Raw genomic sequence first — 19,948 nt, 5'->3', positions numbered from 1 at the left:
TACATATTACCATGAAACAATAAGCCCCCTCTATTTTCTCTTTCTCCCCTTTCCTCTTCGTTTCTTCGCTCCCTTCTGCTTCTCTCACTTTTTCTATTTCCTTCTCATTTTCCATCCATCCCTTCCTATTTGGCTTTTTCTTTCATTTTTCTTTCTTCTTTCTTGAAGGAGCAGATGTTAATTCGGGACAAGTTTTTAATTGATGCAACGAGAGCAGGAAATTGTGAGCATGGTGAGAGAAAATAATTACAAGATTGAGCGCAAGAATGTTCAATACTTGTCATCAGCGTAAAAATGGGCAGATGCGAGTTACTAACGTTTTTTCTGACATGAAAATCTGGACAAATTCCCAAATTTTTCTTCCCATTTTCTCTCTTTTCCTCTACTTTTTCTTAAGTCCCACTTCTATTGTCCCCTGTACTTCTTACCTTTTCCTGCGCCCTTCCTTCTCTTCCCCTTTTCGCTTTTTTACTCCATTTTATTATGTCTCCCTTCTTCATTTTATTTAATTTCCCCCTCCTTATCATTCTCTCTTTCTCATTCTGTCCTTCCTTTTCTTCCTTTGTCTCTTCTTCTTCCCTTCGATTTTCAATCTATTTTCCTTTTCTCCTTTTCCCTCTTTTCTTTCTGCCTCACCTTCCCTTTTTTATCCCCTCTGTTTTCTTCTCCATTTCACCTTTTCCTTATTTCTTTTCTTTACCCCCTCTCCCTCTTTCTCCTCTTCGCCCCCCCCCCTATTTTCTCTTTCTGCACTTTCCCCTTCTCTCACTTTTTCTTTTTCCTTCTCGTCTTCAATCCATCCCTTCATTTTCGCCTTTTCTTTCATTTTTGCTTTCTTCTTCTCCCTTTTATCTGCATCTCGTAGATCCGCGCCTGAAAGGCATGTCAGGGTATATAAAAAAGGATGACCATGTAGGGAAAGAATAGAGTAGATGGTTCTAGGACGACCTCTGGAATGTAGGGTCAACATCGACAAATACCTGCTCCTTTGTCAGAAACTCATTTACGATCACGACTAACCATGTCAGTGAATGAAATAACGGACACCACGGGAGAATATTCATATACATGTATAGGAAAGGACCCTTTACACTGGTGCCAGTGTGTAATCGAACACAATAAGTAATTCGGTGAAAAGCCTAAAATCCCAGTTATCAACCCAAAACTTTGTAATTTTCATAACAGATTTTATCCACGATAAATTATCGAAAACTTATGCTTGATATGAGATAAAAATCACATGCAGTCTTGAACGAATGTGTCAAATCAGACCTCCTCTTTCGACCAAGAATGCCCGGCCGCACATACTAGGGAAACACCCTAGGATAGACGCGGGCACTATCCTCGGGCGCTCCCCTAGGGCACTCATGTCCTAGGGGAGCGGACGCGGGCGTCTTCCCTCGTCCGCTCCCCTCAAATGTCCGCTACGGGCTACCGCGTTCGCCCTAGGGGGCACTTGGGACCTTTCGCAATCCTCACGGACGCTAATATTAGGGTCCCCTAACACAAAAGTTAACGCTTAATCATACACTTGATTTTTAAGATTGATTGTGCATTATAGTCAATAGAATCAAACGTAGAAAACCTCTCTACGATCAATGCTAAGCTTTGTGTTACAGGGGTTTTAGAGGCCCTACAGATCTGCTTTTCGTGTGCAAAATCCTTTTCCGCGACACCCGCACCATACATGCATGTATATTACGACTGATGGCTGGAGATATTCGAAATGCAGACCTAAAATAGATTATGACATGGATAAGAAAGTGGTTTTTCAAACAAATCGAGTACATATTGAGTGAGGAAAAACTTACTGAATGAAGGCTTAGATATAGATCATTACAGTCCATCGAATCGATATTACATTTAATGTGGATTATTGGTGTATCACTGGCAATTGATTTCATGGGTCAGATCAACCTCTCCAGCCGAACATTTCGCGTGAGTTGATATGTGCACACCATATGCAATACGTTTGATCTCGTTTCTTTTTGTTTCTTTTGTTAGCTTCTTCTACACAAACGATATGCCTCTCGCACACGATGTAATGGGCATTATGTTTTACTTTCCCAAGAAATGGGGGATTAGATTCAAATTCCGGGGGGACCACTTCCATTGATGAGTGGATACCAGGCACGACCGTAGGGTTTCGAAAAGTACCCTAAACAAGGGAAGTAATTCTTTTCCAGATTATGAAAATGCATCTCTTAACAAGAATTTAGCTTGTGAAACCCTACAAGTATTGGATATATATCCCTTTTTGTCAACATTTTAAACATCGTTTTGACACCCTTATAACGTTACATAGGCCTATACGTAACGTACCTGCCCACTGTGTCCCCTTTTACGCGTGGTCGCTCCTGGTATCCACTAATCAATGGAAGTGGGCCCCCCGGGCGGCCGCTTGAGCTCTAGGAGGAGTCAAATGTGGCTTTGGAAAGTCGTCCTCAATCGGATATATCGCTGTTACCATAGTAGCAACCAAAATTTTGCACACGAAACGCATATTGAATGTTTCCGTCGCAGATGCGAAACGAAAAAAAATCTCATGTCACACAATTTGCATTGCAGGACAGAGTTTTACGACCATGATGACGGGCCCAAAAAGTCTCTTTCAAAATCAACTAACGTCGTAAATAAGCGTGCGCGTCCTCAAACGAAAGGTCGGGACTGTGACGTTTCCCGCGGCCGGCACTGTATAAGCACAAGTCAAAAAAAGAATCGGATCATATCGCTAGAGATCTCCATCGCTCTCAGCGCTTCTCGCTGGCATAGCGGGAAGAATCTTGACTACAGATAAAATAATAATAATAATAATAATGTACATTTGTATAGCGCTTATTACATTAGTTTCTAAGCGCTTAACATTTGTATCATTAACGTAATACATGTATAAGGATTATGAAGAGCATAATAAATTATATTACATTTCAATTGCATAATATTACATTAAATTACATTATATTTGATTACATTGCATTATCAGTAATTAAAGAAAACAGATGGGGTGACATGGAATCAGTGAATCGAACTACAGTGCATTGAATAGATATGTTTTGAGTCTGATTTTGAAGGTGTCTACAGAAGGAGAATCACGGATTATCACTGGGAGATCGTTCCAAAGCTTGGGGGCACACACACAGAAAGCACGGTCACCGTAGCGTGTCTTAGTACGTGGACCTGGTGCTAGCTGTAAGTGAATTGATAAAACGAGGTGAGTTCAAGTCCCAACTAAGGTAACTAAAAAAATCGATACAGAGAGTGAATGGCCGGAAGTCTCGACACTTTTTTTTATATATATTTTAGTTGGGGGTACAATATGCACCCTAAGGGGTAGACGTGTACACCCTCTAAGGTGCAGATGGACACCCCAAAAAGGGGTGCACACTGTACACCCCTATTCGGGGTGTACGTGTGCACCGCTAGGGGTACTCGTATAGGGACAAGCCTGTGCACCCCTAGGGGTGTAAAATTGAACCCGAATTTCTTAGTGTGTTGTAGTAGTAGTGGTAGTTGTTGTAGTAAAAGTAGCAGTAATAGTAGTGGTAGTAGTAGTAGTGAGAGTAGTAGTAGTAGTAGTAGTAGTAATGGTAGTAGTAGTAGTAGTAGTAGTAGTAGTAGTAGTAGTAGTAGTAGTAGAAGTAGTAGTAGTAGTAGTGGTTGTGGCGGTGGTCATTTTGGTGGTGGTAGTAGTAGTAGTAGTAGTAGTAGTAGTAATGGCAGTAGTAGTAGTGTTAGTAGAAGTAGTAGTTGTAGTAGTAGTAGTAGTAGTAGTAGTAGTAGTAGTATATTAGTAGTAGTAGTAATAGTAGTAGTAGTAGTGGAGGTGGTGGTAGTTAGTAGTAGTAGTATTAGTAGTAGTAGTAGTGGAGGTGGTGGTAGTTAGTAGTAGTAGTAGTAGTGGTAGTATAGTAGTCAGTGGCGGACCGTGACCCGGAGGAGACAAAGCATTGGATTGTTTGTGGACAATGCTGTGCCCCTCCAATGCTTTGTCTCCTCCGGGTCACGGTCCGCCACTGGTAGTAGTAGTAGTAGTAGTAATAGTAGTAGTAGTAGTAGTAGTAGTAGTAGTAGTAGTAGTACTTGTATGTAGCTGCATGAGTTAAATATTGGTCATGGTTCTTACTTACCGTCAGGTTGACATTCAGGGTTTTCATTGTAGAATCCACAGAATGGTGCATCTCTCGGAGGTCCAGTTGCACCTCCTGGCCATTTAATTGATTTACCAGGGACTGGTGTGTATTTCAATCCAGATGATGTTAAATAAAAGTTACCAACCACCTACAAAAACATATTTCAAAAGGATTTTATTTGCATTTGAACTATTGAAATTTTATATTTTAGTATTTTTTGTTTAAAGAATTCAAGGTTTAGTGAAATACTTTTGGGAGTTGAAAATCATACGTCGGTAAAGTAACTGTAATATTTCTTTTATAATGATTCCCATCACAGACTCGGTCTATTTTACTTTATCGCATCTAGCATGTTTAATGTGGCTTTATGTATAAACAGTTCAATATTATCTCAGTCTTCTCAGTCCGAATTTCGTTCTTTCCTCTACAATCGAGTATGTCAAGACAGCAAGAAGCAATATTTCTGAGAGCTCTGTCTTTGAAATGTATTGAAAATAAAAGAAATGTCGCTTTTCCAGCAGTAATTATTTTCCAACATTACCACCCTGGTTTTTGTTGTTTGCAGCCTTGTTACAATTTATATGATGTGCCAATTATTATGTTCATCATTTAATATTACAAAAAGTTACATAATTCCATGCTTACTTAATTCATTTGAATAATGTCAACAATAATTAGATCAATGCTGATGACCTCCTGGTGAGAGCCTATCTTTTTTCAGTAATGTAATACAACGTCTTTGGGCAGTTTTATCCACAATGAGTAGAACAAATTAACTGCATGTCATATAGTGCATACGGTCAATTTGAAAGAAATGGAATGGAAGCTAAATAAGTCTGTAAGCTTTCATTAATCGTAAAATTCTAATCTGGACATAATTATGAGACGAAAAAAAAGCATCGCGTATTCTTGATAAAACCACAAGGCGTATTATATATTCAAAATTGTGGAAAAAAAGACTTTTGCTATCCACCTATTGATGACCATCAGTGAACGAGGATTAAGGAATGGTCAAATTCCCAAAACATTTAAAGTGGGTTAATACCGGAAAGGAGGAAATACATCTGCATTGATGAGGTTTTGACATGTCATCCTCTTTCATTTTGCGCTTACTTTTCCCATGGTATTGATGGCTTCATATTATAGTTGGCTAACTTAATTAGATACTAAAATATAAAAATAATTGTCGGTGTAAATCAAAATCAGATAAGTCGGTTACCTCGAATGTACCGTTCTCCGTATCTGTCATGTCCCAAAGGGAGTACTCTGAATCACGATCACCGTTCTCATTGATTTTCACTTTTCCGTATAACCCTGAAATGTATACATTTATCATTGAGTATCATCAGTACCTCCAATACTAAAAATAAATCTATGACCTAAAACGGTATTCATTGATTAAAAGTAACAGTTTCTATGTGCAATAAGGTAAATGAATGAAGATAGTTTTACGATATTGCTATATGGAAATAGTGATGATAGTAATAATAAATGAATATATTATTATGATTGTGATGATGATTATGATGATGATGATGATGGTGATAATGATAATAACATTGATAGTAATGATGATACTGATAATGATAATAATGATAATTATAATGATGATATTAATAATATCAATAATGATGGCGTCAACAAAATACAAACGAAAATCATAACAATGATAGTTATAAACTTTACTGCGCGTGTTGGACCAATAATATTAACACTCTTTAACGAAAGGGGAATTAAAAATAGAGCGCTATGACGCAGGCGTAATCCTTAATTCAAACTGGAAAATCCTATAATAGACAGATCGACCTGAAAACATTGTATGTTAGTGCGTCAACCCGTTAGGATTTAAAAAACAAATACCAGAAAAAAAATTCAACTCGCGTTCGCGCTCGCATTGTTTTATTTAGTGAAACAGGTACGTATCATGATTGCAAATGTTCTTATATTGTCCCCTTTGTTAGGTGTGAATATCAACAATTTTTCAGCTCGGGCTTCTCGCTCGCGTTATTTGATCAGTGAGATAATATCCGTTTAATATCCACTAATTAAGTGACTCAAAATTTGTGCTGGTGCCCCCCCCCCCCCCCCCCATTCCGTGACCCACGGTACGCCACTGATCATTAATACATTGATATGGCAAACGCCGTCGATATTCAAAGAGTGGCAAGACATGAATTTTACGATCTATGAAAGCAGTTTTATAACAAGCTGTATTATACAATCATATCAAGACTAAAACGCACATCCTTTCCGACACACGTACACCAGCACACAATTTAAAAAAGTAAGAACTGACCGTCGAATGTCCTGTTCCACATTTTCTTAGTAACAGCATGACCGTCATATACATCTCCTCCCTCAGCGATTGTTTCATTAATTGCCAATGAATATAATATCATTACGTCATAGAATGCAGAAGCCAAGAAGATATTCTGTATTTGAATTTTAAAAAACACAAGAAAATCTGAAAATACTTTTCATGTCTTTTCAAACACAGTGAAATTTTGTCATTACGATTTACATATAAATTTCATTTTTCATTTTTTTCCCGTTTCATGAATCTTTGAGCAACGTTGTTTTCTTCCTTGGTGTTTTTGTGCGCTTTAAAAAAATATTAAGTTATTTATAACTCTTATCATTAATATTATCTATTTAATTTTCAGGAATAGATTGGTTGGTGGGAGTGTGTTCTGATTAGTTGAGAATCTCTGGGTTGTAGAATAGAATCGCAATCAAATTTGTCAAAAGGTTAGTTAGATTCAAATGTGAATCATATATTTAGCACAATTGATAAAAAGACCGCTTTTGAAATTTTAAATGTAGTTGTGGAAAAAATCTGCTCCTCGAAATGATTGATCTCATTTTTATGAATTTCACACTACACTCTTAAAAGGGTTGGGCAAAAATACCCAATTGTTAACCATCACTGGGCAACATACTGTCCACACAACAATTGGTTAAAATCTGTCCAAATTGGGTAATAAAAACTAATAATTGGATAATATATTTTCTCAATTGGATAATAATTGCCCAGAATATATATATAACTATATATATATATATATATATACAGTGCATCCAACAAAAAAACGAAACCGAGATTTAGCGATGATTTATCATAACTTAATAATAGATACAATAGACGAATGAGCTACCAATGTAAAGCTTAAGGCGACCGCACACCTTACGATTGGCCTGCGACCCAATTTCAGAATTTAATGTTGTAGAATTTGATGCTAATATTGAGACCTGGAATATCTTACTGTGTAATGTTCGAAATCATCGTACGAATACCTATGTTCAAATCTGTGGCTATGTTATCATCCTTCTAATTTGGCCTTTACTCCAAAATAAAGGTTTGCAATCTTTCAAAATTGTTATATTAGTATTCTTTCAATTCATTTTAACCTGAAATAAAATTATATGTTCCATTCATATTTTCAGAAAATGAGCAAAGTGCGATTAATTTTGTTCCAAAATCAGATCGCGAACAGTCGTAAGGTGTGCGGTGGCCTTATCTCCTCTTTTATCTGATATTACTTAGATTATTCCTCATTCACGCATGAGTGAGCAAAAACAATTTGAAGAAAGGATACCAAAAACTCATTTGACGGGGGATATCTAAATTTCAAAAAGAAAATCACATGCTTATAACGTTCAATATCTGCTCTTTTATTTGAAAATGGTCAAGAAGTAAAAAAGTTATGTTCCCTCGAAACAATGCTTGTATTTCCATAATTTCATTGAGGAAACGTGTTTCCATCGGTTTCCCACAGAAGCTATCGCACGGTTAACAAAAGACTTAATTGCATGGCTGATCGTCAACAAAACGGAGTGTCGAGTGAGTTTGAACGCTAGCCTGTAAAACCTCTTCATTTTATGAAATTATTGAAATTCAAGCCTTATTTCAAATAACCAGAACTTTGTCATTTCCAGACTATTTTCTGTAATTGAGGTATCAAATTAAAGAGCAGATATTGAACTTTTCAAAAATGTGGTTTTCTTTTTGAAACCCATGCAGATGCAGCCCGCCAATTGACTTTTTTGGTATCCCTCTTCAAATTGTTTTAGCTCACTCATGCGTGAATGAGAAATAATCTAAGTAATTTCAGATGAAAGAGGAGATTCTATATAAGCTTTACAATGGAAGGTCATTTGTCTATTTTTTTTTGGATTAAGTTATGATAAATCTCGGTTTCGTTTTTTGTGGGACGCGCTGTATATTACTAACATACATTCGTCCACTGTGTTTGGACAGTATGTTGCCCAACATTTTAAGTGTGTATTCAATAACTTCGTCATAATTTACATGTTCGTATACATGACGTTCACAGAAATGTTTAATCTATAGATATACTTGTTATTTAAAGAGAGTAGACGCTAAAAAATTGGTTCATATCTTTAGTCAGCCTATATTTCCATGGGAATCAGACTTTCATAACATGGTCATTCCCTTTTGATACCCTTATGATGCAATTCCTATTTGCGCTGTTTATAAATCTGTATGCCTTTTCGACAAAATATTTCTCTCAGCGCTACTAGTAGTCCTACTGGGAAAAAAACCCACTTGTACTTTTAATATCCTCGTGAATAGCTTCACTTACCGAGCCAGCGTCGGATTTAGTGATATTAAAGTCTCTTTTTTGCCTTTCAATGACATTTTGTTCGAACTCTCGGTAAGCTTCTGACGTAGGCTCAAAAACACGAATCGTCATCAAAGCTTGATAAGCGACCTTGGCCTCTGCATCGCGATCATCACCCTAGAGCCATCAAAGAAAGAGAGCCAGGAAAAGTAGGAAACGAAATAAATTTAAAGAAAATGAAAAGGAGGGTTTCGAGAGTAAAACAATTATGACGAATTAAGAAGGATGTGTGAATGACAGTGAAGTTAAGGGGTGAGAGAGATAGGAAGAGAAAAGAGAAGACCAATAACAAACAGAAGAACAGGAAGAGAAGAGTAGAGAGTTAGTGGTGAGAAGCGGATTAATAGAAAGATAAAGAGATACCGATGGACAAAAAAGTGATAGAGTGGTTAATAGGGTGAAATAAAAGATTGACAGTTATTGAAACGAGGTTGATAAATCTCCTTAAACACACATTACAGAATATAATCCAATAAACATGAATATTTAGCCTAAAAATGAAATCAGATAAGATTCATGTGTTTCCTTAAGATTTATATCGTAAGATATAAATAAAAGTTGGCTCAGTCGGTAAAGCGTCTGCCCATCGAACCAAATATCGTGGGTTGGAGTCCACCCCGGGCGGATGACTGAAGCCAGTGCGTTGTGTGTAAACGTCTCTCCCCTGTTTCATATATAGATGCAGGCTATGTTACAGTGGAAAACACTCCGTCCCTCGGAAAGGACGTTAAATGGAGGCCCCGTGTAGAGGAGAATCACCACCTTTGTACGTTAAGAACCCACTGCACTATTCGAATAAGAGTAGGGGGAAACCCCGGTGTAGTGGCACACCTGCATTCCCCCAACCAGTTATCGGGAGGAGAGACATGCGGGTCACAGTTTTTTGTGCGCGCCCTTGTAGGCGACCCAGATTGGCTGGCTCCTCCAATGCGCCTTTGAATGTCTTTGACAGATATATGGCGCTATTCAAATGCTGTGCATCATCATCAAGATAACGGTCACGTTTTTTGGGGGGTCATGACCTGCGACTCCTAACTGAACAATCTCACAATTTTTTTATAGATTGATCTAAGCAAGATGTGAACTTGGTAGGTGTTCCATGACTGGTAACCCTCTCTCTGGAACTTAATCAACACAAATGGGAATTTGGGATATACATAGGATCACCATTCTCGTCGTGCGGTATGTGAACTTACAGCTTCACAAAACACCCCACCCCCCCCCCCTTATTGGTACAAAGCATCTTACCTTAAAACTAAAATCCTGTTATTCACTAACAGTGCCAAGGGCACCGATAGTGACAATGTTAGTGAATATCTCTTGCGCGTCTTGCGTTAAACTTGTCTCCTGTTTATATCAAGTGCTTTAGAATATACCTAGATCGAATTAAAAGGGTACTCCATCCAAGGGGCGGATCAAGTTTTTTTTCCAAAATGGGGGCTCATTTTCCCGAAAAAAAGTTTAATAAAAAAAGGTGTACATCTAAAATTAAAGGTATTATTGTCCCAACAAAAATTGACATGCAAAAAAAGGCCTTCATTGCTTCCGGGGGGGGGGGGGCACGCTTGGGTAAAAATGGCTGGCATGTTTACATTAAAAGTTTTGAATATTGTGTTGGATCCGCCAGTGCTCCAGCCCCCAATATGAGAGAAAACAGAATGAAATTAGATGAAAAGACTGTAATTTCAATCAATAACAGAATTCTTCAATGGAAAATAATGAAGAAAGATATATAAATGAACTGAATGAAGTGAGCACTGTACAGTATTTTTTAAAACATTGATGCCTATCCATGCCACCATGAATATCCTAGAATGGAATTACGAAGCCAAGTACCATTTTTCTTTTGTCATGATTATTATTATTACTGCTGTTATTACCTTATTATCACCTTGTTTTCCCCATTATGTACGTGTTGTGATTATGTCTGTGATTGCAAAACCAATAAAAGTCATAAATAGAAAAGCTCCCATACCTCATTCCCCTTTTCCTGATTTTACCGTGAACTGGTAAATTTATGTTTCAACACTACATGCAGGCCTATGTAGAACGTGTCAATTGCCATGATTACTTAAGCGGTGGTTATATTTACTTTCCGCTGTAAGAACAAATTCAGTTTAAACGAACATAATTTCATATATACTAAAATTAATAAGTGGGGAAATGATAAATGACATCATCAGCTCGCCTAAAGTACATATAATGTATAATAACATTTTTACGCAAGTAATGCAAAACTCTATCATATATTTTTTAATTCATTCATTTCTTTCTTCTTTTTTGGTAATAATGTTCAATTGTTTGTATACTCCACATCCTAGTTCCGTATATACACCTCCATAGACGGTTAAAACATGGACCTACTATGGTTGAAATAATCAGAATTCAGTAATTAACAGGGGCCGCGGAACGGTTTTCAAAGTGGGGGGGCTGACCATGCTAAAAATCACAATCACATGGTAAATTTTACGTTTTTGTACACGGTTCCGCGGCCCCTGATTAACAATGTCATCAAAAAGTAAGAATCAATGTTGCAAATCCGAACCCCGGTTTAATGGGAATAATACATTGAGCCTATGGGATAAAAACCCTTACATTGTATCAATCCACACATAGATCACTATAGTACGTCATAGATTTTGCCTAACTTTAAGGCTCAAACCCACTAACAACACCTGTGCCTAACAGCGCTATATGTGCGTTCATTCTGCTCGTGGTGTTAGTGGCTGATTTGTTAGTTACTTGTTAGCGCTAACAACACATTTACTAACAGCGTTTCTGTGCGGTCGCTACTGATTGATGCTTTCATAACAAATACTGTATCGAAATATTTCAGCGTTTATTCTTTCGACATGGAAACTCGTGAAGTTTTTAAATTTCTCCACCAAACAAGTTTTCAAATTAACAATTGAATTCATTAATCAATCTATTTATCTATTTTGCTTAATCCCTCATCATGTTTTCGTATGATACGGTTGCGCATTCTTCCTAATTCCGACCCTACTTGGACAGCAGTTTGGTAGGATAGGATAAAATATGTGTTCTGGGAAGCGTTTCATCATGTTCATGAACATGTCGGACGTTTTATCCGACAAGTCCTGTTTTATCCGACAGTAAACGTATAGCAACCGTGCTTATCAGCCAATCAAAATCAAGGAAAGTTGTCAGATCTGACAACTTGTCGGACGAAAATATTGATGAAATGCTCCCCTGTTTTACGATTCTGATGCATTGGCTTTAAACGGGTTTCTTTTGACTGCATTTCCATAGGTCTATTTGCTATATTGGTAATATTGATACAAATTCATTTTCATAAAACTAGTGTATTTTATTGTTTAGTGAAAATAACATTATCAAAATGCTGCATTCTTGGGTAAGGAATCAGTGACTGTTTCAGATTGATTTTAAGGGACGAATTGGTAAAGATGTTACACTTACACGCTCCCATGAGTCGTTCCCGAACAACTGTTCATCTCGAAAAGGGATGATGTTGATGAAAGCGTAGTCTCCGTTGATAAGATCTAAATCGTAGGCATGGAGCATGATCTCTCGTAAAGTATCTCCATCCACGGCCATGAAGATGACTGCATCAGCGTAGAAGATGAGATGACGGTGTGTGGGTTGACGTGGGTGAATGTGGGATGGACACGAGAGAGAGAGAGAGAGAGAGACGGAAGTTATTATACTTTAGTGCGGGGTTTTTCTCGTAAAGGTGATAGATTATTTTATGAGAATATATAGAAACAAACAGAGCAAATCGAGCATATATTAAAATGACAAAAATGACAACACTTAGAAGTTTGCATTGTTTCAATTTCAAAGAGTGCATGATGAAGGTAGTATGCGAATGATGAAACTGAAGGAGTAAAGTGGACAAGTGACAAGAGATCTCTTGATGTGATGATACTAATAACAGAGAGAGAGAGAGAGAATAAAGATGGGAGATAGTGTAGACGATGATAATTAATTGATGAAGATATAGTGTAAAAAAAGAAGAAAAAAATACATCTAGCTTCTTCAACGGCGTGGAGAAGGGCCAAGTTTTTATGAGGGAATGACCTAACTGAGATATCGTGACTGTCAATCTTTAATTTCAATAGTTCCTCCTTTACTGCTCCTTCAATGAGTGACCAATAACCACTATCCCACATCGCTGATACCACACCCCATCCAAAATAACGCAAGAGCTCCACACTCGAATAGGCGTATCCACTGGCAATTACATGGGTGGTTCGGGTTAAGGTGCTATAGATGTCATCGTTTTCAAGGAGTCGACTGGTCGCAAGACCTGAGAAAACTGGAATGTCCCAAACGGCACCCAACTCGGCCACACAGAACATATTTCCACTGCATGGTGGACCCATAATTGCCGCTAGAGGACGATTGAAGTAAGTTTTTGCGACAATGGCGGCAGCTTTACGCTCACCTCGGAAACACATGATGGTTACATGCTCCAAACTAAGGGAAAAGTTACTATATTCACCCACTCTAACTCTGCGACGAATTTCTTCAACGGCTATATCTATAGCAGGGCCATTATACCGATAGCCCAATCTCGAATTATTCCCATGAAATATCAATATATATAAATCAGTAGGTCTACATGGCGAAATTTTTGCAGTCATTACAACTAGAAAAAGTACGACTGCTAGATATGCCGGAGAAAAAAAACAGGAATGATGGTTTGCACTTTCCTCATAATTTTCAAAGTTTATATTAATCACCGAATGAATAATCGTTTAAACTTTACAAGTGTTGGACCATGGAGACATAGACATTAAACCGAAATTTAAATTGCCAAAGATGTCTTTGCAGTAAAAAGAGAAGAAATAAAACGTTGTTCTGCTATTTGAGCTTGGCTGCTTTTATTATGTGCGGATCATTTTCGTGCTTTTAATACCCAAACTTGAAAAACATCGTTTACGAGACGTACGCCCCAGGTTGACATATTGGAACGATCCAATCATGTCCAATTTATCTCAATTCAATTAATGTGAGTAAAGTCGTGTTTGCGAGAGAGAAGGGATGGGGTTAACATGGTAGAGAATTTGTGTATTCATGTAAGTCTATACATGCGCAAGTAAAGTATTTAATACAACGATGCTAGTTGGGGCTGATGGGGGAACCAGCCCCCCCCCCCTCCCGTATTGGCGACGCAAAAACAGAGGAAGAAGAAAGAAGAAGGGGGAGGAGGAGATGAAGGAGGAAAGAAGTGAAGGAAGACGAACAATATCAGCATTTAAAAAAATATGAGGAAGAAAAGTGAAGAAAATAAAGGTAGGGGTAGTACAATAGGCAAATATGCAAAACGTTAAGATTACTTTATCAATATAAAAATTGTGTTCATGCTAAGGGCTGGCATTATTTTTTCGTCAGTTTCTTATCCTGTAAACGATCATTAAAATGTCCCCTATTGAGGTCAGTTTATGAGTAAAAAACAAAACACACAAAAAACCAGCTCGCGCTTCGCGCTCACATTAATTGTTAATTCCTGATATAGAATGCACTCAATTAATTTATTTAGTGTTGTATGTCCACTTCATAAAATACCCCCTTCTCACGTAAGTACATAATAAAATCCGCTAGCGCTTCGCGCTTTCGAAAGGTGCTTGATTGTCCCGCTTTTAGGTCGATATCCAGCGTGTATTATTTAGGCCTTATGAGATAGCTAATACTATTTTTTTTTAAATAAAGCTAGAAAGTTGTTTTGGTCTGTCTGAGAAAATTTGCATGAATTCTCCACTCTCCATCAGACAAGGATACTGATTAAAACTATCATAGTACATCCGTAGCAGCCACTCTAATTATTATGTAATCATATAGACTTTGCTATAAAGTCTATAATTAAAAGAAATACTGAAATATTTCAACCCCCCCACTTTCTTTTTTTTTCCTGACCGAGAAAGTCTTAGAGGTCCATGCCCCAAAGCCCCCCCCCCCCCCCATCTGTACGCAAGTGGTGTTTTCCTTTGCTTTTTGCTGTCCATTCCTTTTCATTCTGTTATAATTCCAAATTCACAAAAATAGTGTAATATTGAGGCTCATCATTCAACTTCGGCTTTTAGAGAATAATTTGTATACTGTCTAATATCTTTCTTTTTTTTATAAATAAGGAGTAGTTCAGAGAGTTCATATTCTATCTTGTATCATTTATGCATTATTTAAGGAACAATAATCAGACTAGATTTGGATATCATGAGGTCAAAGGTCAAAGTCATTATAATACTTGAAAACGTTCGTTCTCGCTATAAATGAATAATCGCTTGAGGGATCAATATCAGATTTGGCTCATGTATACGTATGGGAGTTAAGATGATCTGAGTAGAATTGGGGATTATAAAGGTCAAAGGGGCAATTATTGGTGAATTTTAAAATCTGTGTGACATATATTTGGTCTGGCAGTGACGGAGGCATAAATTTTGATTTCGTGCATTCGAGAATCAATCTAGTTGTTTTTTCAACTCAACGTGGTGTTGTCTATAATATTTTGCTGATTTTATCAATTAGTTGCCCGTGAGACATGTTTGTTTTTAACATCGAGCTAAGTAATCTGAAGCTGCAGGAGCTATATATTTATTACCAATTGGTTCCATGACATTTGCTCCGGCGATAATTGTTCCGCTCTAACTACACACTAATCGAACGACCAACTTCAAACCTTGGTTTAACTCTATAACGTACCCTAATCCTAACCCTAACATAAAACCCTTAAACATCCTTGATTGAGTCCAGAACAATTGTCGCAGGACCAAATGTCGTTTCACCTATTAAGTATCATAATACTTAATTCATATTATATATATATTTTGATATATATATATATATATATACATTGTATATAGCCTTTCTCACATTTTGTGGAATGGTACTATGGAAAATATTCTCTATATGAGCTTTGTATACAATTCTGTTGCGTAGTGTCATAGATTGCGATGTTTCTTTTTACAAGTGGGCATGACACTCGCTCCAGCCTCGTTCTAATATTTCAGTGAAAAAAACACGTTAAAAGATCTTGTGAAAAGATTTCATAAACTGATCTAAAGTTAAAGTTGAACGCCGATGTCTTTCAACACACAATTACAATGAAATTTGAGAATAACAAAATACAAGAAAACCAGAAGTGTGCAACGATAAAAATCAATACCAATTAAAATACTTAAAATCAGAGTTGAAGAGGAATTAAAATTTCAATTGAAATTTCTTGCTCTTATGTACTTCATACAAATTAATTTCTGTTGGAAAAGGCAACCATTTATAATCATTATTCATGTATGTACCAAATTGGGTCGATTGAAATAAAATACCAACAATGTATCGCGATTAATCGAGAATGTTTTACACATTGATGGTAAATGGTTTTTCTTTTAGACCATACAGATTGTAGAGAGGGGAACATCAATTGCAAAATAAACTCACTGGCGGAAGTGTTTGTTTTAGTTCAGGGGCAATTTCAATTATAAAGAGACAAAATTTTACCTATATTTCTTGCATAAAGTATCTATCCGTGGCAATACAATATGGAAATGGTAATTGACGACTCAAAGTGGCAAATATATATTTATTGGATGCGGGCCAATTCAAATAAAATTTGCTAACAAGCAAACTAAGACGATTCCGTAGGAAAAGGATAAACACACAGTGGTTGATATGATGTACGGGAGTTAGATGCAAATTATTTTGAAAAATGAAACTAAGAATCTAAAAAAAGGAGAATGGTTTGGTGGCAAAAGACGCCCATGAAATTCCCGGAAAAAATCAGTACACCAGTGATAATTACCTTTCTTTAATTTGATTAAGGTATATACATGACGAAACTTAAAGTGCTATAAGAAACAATTTCTATAATTTTTTTGCTTCAAATATTTTTTTACAAGTTAATACATTGCTACTTTCAAATTAAAAAAAAATGTTGATGACTCTTACCAACATTTTTTTAAATAAACAATGTGTGATGCTTCCGTTCACAAAAAACAACTACAGTTATTTTTAAGCTTTATACAAAGTCGCGTCGTTTTAGCTTACTCTATTTTCCTTCTAAGCAAACATTATGTTCTGTATCGACTGCAAATCCATCTCGAAAATCGAGTAGTGTCTGTCGTCTGGCTCTCCTTTCCAGAAATGTCAACAACTACTCCATTCTGTTTGAAAACCAATTACTTTGTAGGGCAGACTTCATTAAGACAGAATGAAGACAAATTACACGACGTTTTTTTTCCTTGTGCAAAAGAAAACACCCGAATACTTAACACTTTCAATACCAGAACCCTGTAAAACGAGAATCTGAGTATATCGTTCATACACGGACTATGGTATGACATCACTTTGTCTTTAGCAATTCAATTCATTTATTTAATTAATTTCATAAAATACAAAGCAATGAGGAATTACAAAAAAAAGCCGACCTCTTGCAAAAGAGCAAATCCCTTCACGGGACATATCAAATAGTAAATCCAGATAAGAAAAAAAAATCACATCTACAATAATTCAGTTACAAACGAAAGTAAATGTCGAGATATCTGTAGCAAAAAATTTACTCATTCTTTATCGGGTTTTTTCAGAAATATTTTTGTTCAGGTTAGCAGCGACATTTGTACAGGTATTTATTGTCGCGTATTAAAACACACAAAAAGTCAGCGTTATCTCCCTCGTCCATGCACAATAGCATTTCTCTCGAATCTTTGAGAAATATACATTTCTAAAAAGAAGATTTATATGTGAAGCTTTTTCATATATATTTTTTTGTTCTTGCCGTTCATGTGTTAAAGGGGGAGTTTTCAGAAACACAAACGAAAGAAAAGAGGACCTTAGATTTAGATAAAGATCTATCTGAGCATGCTCAGTCCTAAGAGGATTAAGGGCTGAGCATGATTTTGTGTGTGTCTGAATTTTCCATCCTTTTTCATTTCCTTTCTATTTTTTTTGTTGTCTTAAAGGAGAATGAAACTCTTGGAGCAAGTTAGCTTTTGTGAAAGCAGAAAAATCAAAGCAAGGTTTCCACTTTGGCGAGTTGGAGTTGCGAGTCATACCCGAGCTGCGTGAGCTCTAACTCGCCTTAGCTCGCACAAGCTCGCGTGAAATTTACATTTTTTCCTGGAATTTGCTTCAGTGACAAAAGACTCAACATCGAGTTCACTACGCTCGCTGTACGAGTGAACCGAGCGCGAAACGAGTCAGGCCGAGCTTAGTATGAGTTGCGGTGACCTTTATACGACTTAAAGCGAGCTATGAACGAGTTATAAAGATTTCGTTACGAGTGATAAGAGTTTCATACGACCAAGGGGCGGGATATGCACATTTTTGGCACTCAAAGATGGATGCCGGCGGCGGCGTCAACACCAAATCTTAACCGAAGGTTAAGTTTTTGAAATGGCATCATAACTTAGAAAGTATATAGACCTAATTCATGAAACTTGACCATAAGGTTCATCAAACATTACTAAACATCCTTCTTGAGTTTCAGGTCACAAGACCAAGGTCAGAGGTCATTTATGGTCAATGAACTTAGACCATGTTTAGGGAATCAACATCAAAATCTTAACCTACGGTTAAGTTTTTGATATGTCATCATAACTTAGAAAATATATGAACCTAGTTCATGAAACGTGGACATAAGGTTATTAAAGTATATAAACATCCTGCTTGAGTTTCAAGTCACATGACTCAGGTCAAAGGTCAATTAGGGTCAATGGACTTTGGCCAATTGGGGTATTTGTTAAATTAACATTATAACTTTGAAAGTTTATGAATCTGATTAATGAAACTTGAACATAATAGTAATCAGGTATCACTAAACATCCTGTGCGAATTTCAGGTCACATGTCCAAGATCAAAGGTCAATGAACTTTAGTGATGTTCGGGTGATCTGTTGAATTACCATCATAACTTTGAAAGTTTATAGATCTGATTCATGAAACTTGGATATAAGAGTAATCAAGTATTACTGAACATCATGTGCGAGTTTCAGGTCACATGACGAAGGTCAAAGGTCATTTAAGGTCAATGAACTTTGGCCATGTTGGGGGTATTTGTTGAATTACCATCATAACTTTGAAAGCTTATGGATATGATTCATCAACTTGGATATTACAGTAGTCAAGTATCACCGAAAATCTCATGCCAGTTTCAGGTCACATGACCAAAATCAAAGGTCATTTAAGGTTATTGAACTTTGGCCATTTTGGAGATTAATACTATATTGCTGTCATAACTTTCAAAGTTTAGATACAGTTTATAAAATGTGGATATAGGGGTAATCAAGTATCACTGACAAGTCTTAGGTCACATGATCAAGGTCAAATGTCATTTATTGTCAATGAACGTAGTATTGTATCATTTTATGAATGGTGTTTTGTGAATAATTATTTTATAGTAGTTTTCAAAGTCAGCACTGCTACTATATTGGATAGCGTGATGCAGGTGAGACTGCCAGAGACGCTCCACTTGGACCTTGTCTAGTTTGATGTCTTGTTCATTTACCTTGGCTCTGCTCGTCATTGACCTCCTCTTCCGTTTCAATTGTCTCTTCCTGCACTTCTTCTACCCTTGTTTGAATGTCATCTTCTTTCGCTGTTTCCCTACCTGAATGGCCACAACTCTTGGATCTTTTGAATCGAGGCATATTTCTCTCCTTATTTGTTGAAAGTTGTAATAATGCAGTGGCAACAGCCTTTTTAAAAGTACGTGTTCATTGCGTGGGTCAGTTAAAATGTGCTCTCACTTTAAAATAAACTCCTCAAAAAAAGTTTGGAAATCCGACTTTAATCAAAACTCCCTCCTCGGTTTTGGTAAATATCAATTGTTATTAATATCAATTGATATCAATAGATCATTTAATTTTCTTTAAAATGATACCCTACATGATATGATTATGGTTCACATGGAGGTGCAGTGCCTTGAAATGTGGGGCAAGGTCAAAATTCAAAATTAAGTTGCAAAGTGACACAATATTGAAAGTCACTGTTAATCCTTTTTCCGTGGTGATGAGTGAGTTTTTTAAGCGGTTTCTTTTGAGTTTGATCGGTAATCTCGCCTCGGTTTTAGTAAATATCAATGTTGAATTAATATCAATGAATAGATCATTTAATTTTCTTTAAAATTATACTTTCCATGATATGATTTTGGCTCACATGGAGGTGCAGTGCCTTGAAATGTGGGGCAAGGTCAAAATTCAAAATT

General features: G+C 36.8%; 1 protein-coding gene across 1 annotated transcript in view; it reads right to left on the bottom strand.

Moving 5' to 3' along the window:
• LOC129257216 (atrial natriuretic peptide receptor 1-like) overlaps positions 1-12,349 on the bottom strand; it is a 41,479-nt gene extending 29,130 nt beyond the window's left edge. Inside the window, exons 1-5 of the mRNA XM_054895497.2 lie at positions 12,212-12,349; positions 8,735-8,890; positions 6,427-6,562; positions 5,350-5,444; positions 4,128-4,278 (exon numbers count right to left, since the gene is read on the bottom strand). Of these exons, the coding sequence (XP_054751472.2) occupies positions 4,128-4,278; positions 5,350-5,444; positions 6,427-6,562; positions 8,735-8,890; positions 12,212-12,349 (676 nt within the window). The remainder of the gene's footprint in view (positions 1-4,127; positions 4,279-5,349; positions 5,445-6,426; positions 6,563-8,734; positions 8,891-12,211) is intronic.
• Between the last annotated feature and the right edge of the window lie 7,599 nt (positions 12,350-19,948).

Source organism: Lytechinus pictus, chromosome 3 (genome assembly GCF_037042905.1).
Source record: "Lytechinus pictus isolate F3 Inbred chromosome 3, Lp3.0, whole genome shotgun sequence".
NCBI lineage: Eukaryota > Metazoa > Echinodermata > Echinoidea > Temnopleuroida > Toxopneustidae > Lytechinus > Lytechinus pictus.
Note: the sequence above shows the minus strand (reverse complement) of the source record. Positions and strands in the feature narration are given on the sequence as shown.